This window comes from Triticum aestivum, chromosome 4A (assembly GCF_018294505.1).
Source record: "Triticum aestivum cultivar Chinese Spring chromosome 4A, IWGSC CS RefSeq v2.1, whole genome shotgun sequence".
NCBI classification, from domain to species: domain Eukaryota; kingdom Viridiplantae; phylum Streptophyta; class Magnoliopsida; order Poales; family Poaceae; genus Triticum; species Triticum aestivum.
Window position 1 is genome coordinate 746,876,198 of NC_057803.1, and position 7,345 is coordinate 746,883,542.

A 7,345-nucleotide genomic window follows, 5' to 3' on the forward strand; every position below is an offset into this window, starting at 1 on the left:
TAATGCAAACTCGCGTCGGGAGAGGGCACACGTCCGGCCACCGCGGGCCCAACGAAACACGTCTCTCATGTCAAAGCTAAGATAAAATTCGCGCGATAAAGCTTGTGCGTTGACGCGTCGTCGGGTATCTGCACATGGGTTCCTATATAAATTCGGGTATCCCAGCGGCAGATAGCAGCATCCATCCATCCATCAGTTGGTCACACTCCAATCCACCCGGAAAAAAAAAAGGTCACACTCCAGTCGACAGGGGTAAGCATACACTTTGTCTTTTTTCTTTCTTTTTATAACTGCATATACATTTTGTCATTGCATTTCAGTGCATTAATTTGTTCGTTAACATGTGCCGTTAATTTCATTTAAACATGTCCCGTTAATCAAATAATCCTAGTGATTAGCTAGTTTTTTTGTTTGTTTTGAGGGTAGTAACTAGCTAGATACTCCTCATAGTCTAAAATTCCGAGGCACTAGTAACCGTTAAAAATAATTCAGGCACGGAACATAAAGTTTAGTTTAGAATTCATTATTCATCCCGGATCAGATCTATATCTATAATAATACTACTTCCTCCGTAAAGGAATATAAAAAGTGTTACCTAAATGCTTTTATATTTCTTTAAAGAGGGAGTAGTTTAGCAGTAACATTTATGAAAGTTCCCGCAAAAAAAAACATTTATGAAAGGAAAAGTTGGCAGATAGATAGGGACCTCTCGTCATCGACGTGGACATGGATGCCTACCTGTCACGTCACGTGAACGCTGAACCCCACACCACCTCATCTCTCTAACTCTCTCTACGCCTTCTTCTCCTCTCCACCATACACCGGCGTTGGGTTCGTCGGCGGCGATCAGGCCGGAGACAGGAGAGCCGGAGAGGTTGTCTGGTCTCGTGTCATCTCCGCTAGTCCATGATCTGTCACCGCGAAGGCCGCCGGGTTTGGATCCGGACGAGATGAAGCACTTGTTTCGCAGGCGACTTGGGACGGCTGGCCGTCCCCGAGTGGGCCGGAGGCCAACCGTCGGTGTGCCGGTACGCCCACCAAGGCATGGTCGGGTTCCTCACCACTTGGAGCTCCCGTGCACTGCATCGCCAGTACTTCAGCCTTTCTTCTCCAACTCCGACCGCCGCCGCTCGATCTCCACCGCCGGTGATTAACCGTCATGTTCCTTTGCTGCATACGCTCCTCTCCTCTCCATCTACATTTCCCCTCAACTAATTTGGCGCCTCTTCTCTCTCTCTCAGTGGTAAGCACCACTCCATTAAATTGATCTGCAGCTGGGTTCTTACTTCTGAATGTTCTCATCTGATTTTTGCACTAGTAACTGAATCCTTATCAATAAAAGTTATGGTAGGTTATACTGTATTTTTTAGGTGCAGGCTACCGCCAATTTCAGATCATCATTTCAGTAGTTTAGTTTGTTCCATGTATGGGAACCGCTGTGTTTCCTGTCAACCTTTTCATGTCATACTAACTACAAGCATGCATCTCTCTTTTTATCTCTTTAGTAATCACTGTGTATGTGTATACATCTTTGGAGAAGTAGACAGTAATACTACTCCTACTGAATACTACTAATGAATAATATGTTTGCAGGTTGATACATCCTTGACACGAACCTCTTCACGCACTACCGGGCCGCTGAGAGAATGCAGCTCCGGAGGCACCCTGCCAAGACACTGCCTATTGAGCTCAATGGAGAAGCCATAGTCGACAGCCTCACTGAAATTAATAAGAAAAGGGTGTGGGCTAGCAGAATGGTGAGGGATGACGAGCTCTACATAGTACAGGTTCAGGGCATTCCTGGCATCAGTCTCCCAACTACGCTGGTCGTCAAGAAGTGCCAGAACGTGAACCTAGCACTACAAGTGGATGACAATGTCAAGCACCGCTACATTTCAGAGATGCTCCTGTTAGCCAGCAACTCTCACGACAACATCATCAAAGTCGTAGACATCATCCAGAGGGAAGATGCCAATGCCATCATGCTCGTTTATGAGTATCCGGTGAATGGCAGCCTTCAATCCTGGCTGCACCAACCGGTGGATGCTGTTCGCCCGTTGAGCTGGCCACAGAGGAGGCTCATTGCCATCGGCGTGGCCAAAGGGCTCTGCCACATGCACCACACATGCAAAAGGCCGATTATCCACCACAACATCAACTCCAGCAACATCTTGCTTGATCAGAATTTCAAGCCCGTGATAGCCAGCTTTGACGCTGCACAGATGAACATGGCCGGGCTCGACCAACCGTTGCCAATTGCGGGCCTGCCTCTAGGAAACTTTGGTTACTCAGCTCCAGGTATGTTGGGCGATCCATGCACGCAATGGAATTCTGTCTTAACTTTTCTTCATTACAGGGAACTCTGTCTTCACTACCTTGGTCTTTTAATAACTAGTACTAATAAATGATTAACTGCAGAATACGGGGTCGCAGCAAGCGAGCTGACGGAGAAGGTCGACACATACAGCTTTGGGGTGCTGCTGCTGGAGCTCGTCACGGGGCGGATGGCCAATGAATTTGGAGCGGATGGTCATTTGGCGACCTGGGCGCGGAAGAACTTCACTAAGCTAATGGCAAACCAACAGGAAATGTTCCAGAGTGCCGTGGACCGGGACATCCCAGATCAAGCGCAGTACATGAAGGAGATGGCAACTGTGTTTAGGCTGGGTGTTGATTGCACCGCTGTTGATCCACAGAAAAGGCCGTCCATGCGGATGGCTCTCAAACGACTCCGCCGCGGCTGTGGGCGTGGCCCATTCCGTGGACTCCTCGCCTGCTATCTGCTGTGATGCTCGTTGTCTTTTCTAGAAAGATCACGTCATGAATGAATTGTTCATATGATGACTCAGTTGAATAAATTTGTAGATAACATCTCTGAGAACATTTTGCTGTCGTGCCTTATTCTGAGAACATTTTGCTATCCTGTTGTGTTCACCTCTGCAATAATTTGCTGTCCTGTCTGTGTGCAAACTCTTCTTGCTGCAAGTTGTGAGGACTTGAGCAACTAGTATCTGGCATATTGTTATTTGTTACATTCTGCAGAGTCACGTTTTATATCCACGTTCCTTCTGCTGACTGAATCAAGAACATGAAACATGTCTGTGTTTAGCTTGGAGAGCATGTACTAACAGTTATGACTATCGTTACCCGCCAAAAAAAAAAGTTATGACTATCGTTAGCTTGGTTAGGTCTTTTTTATGATCCTTTCTTTGTTGTTTTTATACCATATTATTTGTATTTTTCCTTGACTATTTGTTCCTGACACCCATATTGCTTTTTAATCAGGGTGCCCCTGCCACACCCGTTGCCACAATGCCTCCTTCCATCACGAGATAGTGATCTTAGGTACTTGATGCCAGTCAAACCATCATTTACAAGCATTTATTATACTGCTGTCTAATACTAGCTTCATATGTTGTGTTTTCTTATTATACAGATGTACAGAAGGCTTTCTTTCAGGAGAGCAGACTGTACCTGATCGGTAATCAACCATCTCGCGTGCTCTGCCATCTTGCCGTTTTCCTTAACAAGGAAATACTCTTCTTTTCTGTACATCTTGCGTAATTCTGTTTTACGCGTAATTCTGCTGCCTGTTTTTTTTTTGGACGAAATGCAGTTAGCACTTAGCACTGCTGTCATTGCCCTAAGAAGGGTTCTTCAACCAAAGTACAGCATAATCGATAATCAGTCGGGCTGGTGTCGGCCAAGGCCTGCACTCTAGTGCTGCCAGCATCAGCCCATTGACGAGCTTCGAGCTGAAGCTTTGCGGAAGACGATCGTGACCAAGGCATAGTGCTTGCCTGTTTTTATAGTTCTCGTGGTTGTGGCCGGATTGTTACATTCTGCTGGGTCAGTCGACACTTATAATTGGCTCCTGCTGCTGCTGACTGGAGCTGCACCGAGTCCGAGTGACCAAAGAGGTCAGAAGAAGAACATGTACTGAGTATTGTTAGCCAGGTTCAGTCCTTTTTGGATGGTCTTTTTCTTTCGTGGCTTCGATGTATATCGTTCCATGGATTTTATACTACTACATTGGAGATGTGGACTGAATCTGTGTGTGTGTGTGTCTGTCAGTCAAGTGTAGAGGTAGCTAGCGATGAAACTGGATCAGAAGTAGTCAGTTTTTTCTGAAAGATGGTGTGCCTTTTGTCTGTCTGTCTACTTCAGGAAGAGTGGTAATCGACGTCTCAAAGCTTGAGCGATTATCGCCACATTGATGGTTCCGCGATTGGATTCGCATCGAAGCTCTTCTTTCATGGATTCACAGGGAAACAATCGTTCGTCCTGCACTTCCTACCACAAAGAGTGAATTGCAGAAAACATCGACATTGAAGACTAGGTTGCAGAAACCACACTCCCACAGTTTTGTGCCAAAATTCACTAATTTTGAGTCTAATTTTCTGCAAAAAAACTAGTTGACGGTTTAGACCATTTTAAGCATGATTATGACAGATGGGCCCTCATTTGCCAACGTGGTGTGCCGATCCGCAGCAGACGGCGCTAGAATGGGTCTTTTTACAAAAAACTCCTACCCTCCCTACCAAAATTTCTTTCTCCTCCCTAAAAGAAATATCTCCTTCTCGGGATCAAGGTTTCCAGCACACCATCGCCCTCCTCTCCACTGACATCGTGGTCGCGGTGTACCTCCGCCGCGGCCTGGCCCAAGGTGATTGCCACCTCCTTGCCAGGCACCCTCGTGGTCGTCCTGTCGTCATCGCGCGCATCGGGATGGACAACCTCCGCTTCCTGTCTGCCGGCGTCGTACATCTGCACTCCCGCGGCTGCCGCGGATCCCTTCCACGATGACATAGACCCGCCGGCGAGATAAATCCTCCCTCCCACGGCAGACTTATTCCACGGGAATAGAGTGGCGCGCACACGCCCGCAGCACCCTGTGAGCGCGTCCACCTCCAGTGTGGCACCGGGGCCGCCGAGGAAGATCCTGCGACCAACAATATGGAGCTTGAGCATGCCGGCGTGTGGAGCTCGAGTGTGCAGGCGTGCGCGCCAGCAACAACTCCACCGCGTCGGACGAGTCACGTGCAGCAACAGCTCCACCGTGCCAGCCATGCACCGGCCAGGCCATGAGCAGCAGTAGCTCCAAGAGATGCTGCGAGAGATGACACGAGGAGCAGCAGCGCCCGCGTTTGGCCAGGCTGCGAGCATCATCAGCTGCGCCGGCGTTTGGCCTGGCCACGAGTAGCTTTGGGGCTGATTGCTTTTTTTGTTTTAGAATGAAAGTTGTCCCTGCAAAACTACAGGGATTGTTTTGTAAATCCCCAAAATCCCTCATATATGATGTCTAACTTGAACCTTTACGCCACGTCATCATTTATGGGACCCACCTGTCATAATCATGCTCAAAACGGTCTAAGTCATCAACTAGTTTTTTTTTTTAAAATAGGGTCGGAATTAGTGGTTTTTGACATAAAACTATAGAAGTGTGGTTTTCGCAACCCTAGGCTTCATGTCAATGTTTTCTGCAATTCATTCTACCACAAATGGTGAAATTTTCTCCGAAAAACAACAAATGGTGAAAGTTGACAAGTTCATCACTGAATCTGCTCTACTCGGATTGGGCCGTTTAGTATCAAGGACTCTGTTTTCGGCCTGTGGGACAAATTTTCGGCCTAAACAACTTGCCTCCTACCGGCCCACTAAAATTCCCCTCAAAGCTAGCCGTCGCCCCCAGCATCCAGCACCGCCACCGTCCTCCCGTCCCGACGCCAGCTCCGTCGTGTCCGTATCGACCCCATCCATCATGCCCACAGTTTCTTAGCCGTGTGCGGCGCCCCTCTCCACAGTTTCGTCCCTCGGTTTTATTTTCGTAGTGCTTAGGCGAAGCCCTGCGGAGATAGCATCACCACCACCGTCATCATGCCGTCGTGCTGCCGGAACTCATCCACTACTTCGCCCGTCTTGCTGGATCGAGAAGGCGAGGACGCCACCGAGCTGAACGTGTGCTGAACACGAAGGTGTCGTACGTTCGGTACTTGATCGGTTGGATCGCGAAGAAGTTCGACTAATCAACCGCGTTACTAAACACTTCCGCTTACGGTCTACGAGGGTACATAGACACACTCTCCACCACGTTCTATTCATCTCCATGGATAGATCTTGCGTGTGCATAGAATTTTTTTTTATTTTCTATGCAACAATTCTCAACATGTATCGGTCCCTATGAGCACAGGAATGATATTTGAGTGAACCTTTGGTTATCATGTGATGTTCCCTTTGCTTGGCGATACTTCACAAAACCCGGTATGTATCGGTATCCTCCCGAGTCATCACTATACTCGTTATACCAAAATCCTCGTTACCGGTTTTGTTCTTCTTTCTCGTTATTGTGTTCGGCATCCCCATGACGAAGTCACGTGTGTCTGGCCAACGATAATTGATGCCATCACATCGAGAGGGCCCTAAGATATCTCTCCATCGTCGAAGGAGCAAATCCCACTCTTGAGCTATCTTGTCACTTGTCAAACTTTTTGATGAACCTATAAGTTGTCGTCATGATCACCGTGTTAAGAAGTGACCACGATAGTCTCATGGTCTAATGAGAAATTTCACAAGTTAACACTCTATGTTATTACAATTGAATGCGAAAGATATAAGCTCAATTCAAAACAAACAAAATTGGTTCGATTCAATATGAACGTTCTTCTAACGTCATAATCTCAATGTTGTTTTAGGATCATAGTTACACTTAAGATCCGGAAAATATGATCAATAATGACACTTGAGCTAGTCCTAGAGGCAAGACTTGAAACCTATTATTGAACTGTTTATCATTCCACACGTGCATATGAGTTTCTCACTGAATCACATATTCCAGGATCATAGCAGTTATAGCATGAAATATAAATGCAGGTTAACCATGCAGCAAAGCGTACCAACAACATGTTCTTGAAACCAACCATATGCATTGACAGTGGCTGCTTAAATCTACTCCTGATTTACTATAACCAAGAGTATGCATTGAAAGAAACCAACATTAGATTTACACCAACAGCATACATAATCTACCCCTGATTTACTCAACTCCCACTAGCTAATCTTAAAGAGAAGCATCGCTTTGGCCTAATGCAGTTGGTCCGTTTGAGAAGTTTGGTTCCAATGGCAAAGAAATTATTGGCCGTGATGTTGGCGTTAGTGATTTCTTTAGTCAGCTCTGGGTCTCTTCTCCTACTGCTTCCCCAGTTAAAGCTAGTTGAGGTTGGGCGGAAGACTACCCCATGTGTTATTCCTCCCACAGAACCCATCCAACAGTCGTCTCCCTCTGCCGCTGCAAACCACTTTCTCGTGAACGGTGGCGAGCTTGGTCCCATGGATTCCAACCAAGGAA

General features: G+C 47.0%; 1 protein-coding gene across 2 annotated transcripts; it reads left to right on the top strand.

The window, feature by feature from the left end:
* The first annotated feature begins 768 nt into the window (after window positions 1-768).
* LOC123083595 (MDIS1-interacting receptor like kinase 1) lies at window positions 769-2,937 on the top strand. 2 transcript variants are annotated; one of them, XM_044505594.1, is made up of 3 exons: window positions 769-1,146; window positions 1,594-2,298; window positions 2,419-2,937. In XM_044505594.1, the coding sequence occupies exons 2-3, from the start codon at window positions 1,647-1,649 to the stop codon at window positions 2,787-2,789; spliced, it is 1,023 nt and encodes a 340-aa protein (XP_044361529.1). In that variant the 5' UTR covers window positions 769-1,146; window positions 1,594-1,646; the 3' UTR covers window positions 2,790-2,937. The 2 variants fall into 2 exon arrangements, with proteins under 2 accessions (XP_044361529.1, XP_044361528.1); XM_044505593.1 differs by having other exon boundaries at window positions 769-1,243; window positions 2,419-2,935.
* The last annotated feature ends 4,408 nt before the right edge of the window (window positions 2,938-7,345 follow it).

Excerpts from the sequence above, each read along its gene's own strand:
- LOC123083595 (XM_044505594.1), top strand. The coding sequence starts at position 1,647 with ATGCAGCTCCGGAGGCACCCTGCCAAGACACTGCCTATTGAGCTCAAT. Across the intron at positions 2,299-2,418 it reads CTTTGGTTACTCAGCTCCAG|AATACGGGGTCGCAGCAAGC; the intron begins GTATGTTGGGCG and ends GATTAACTGCAG.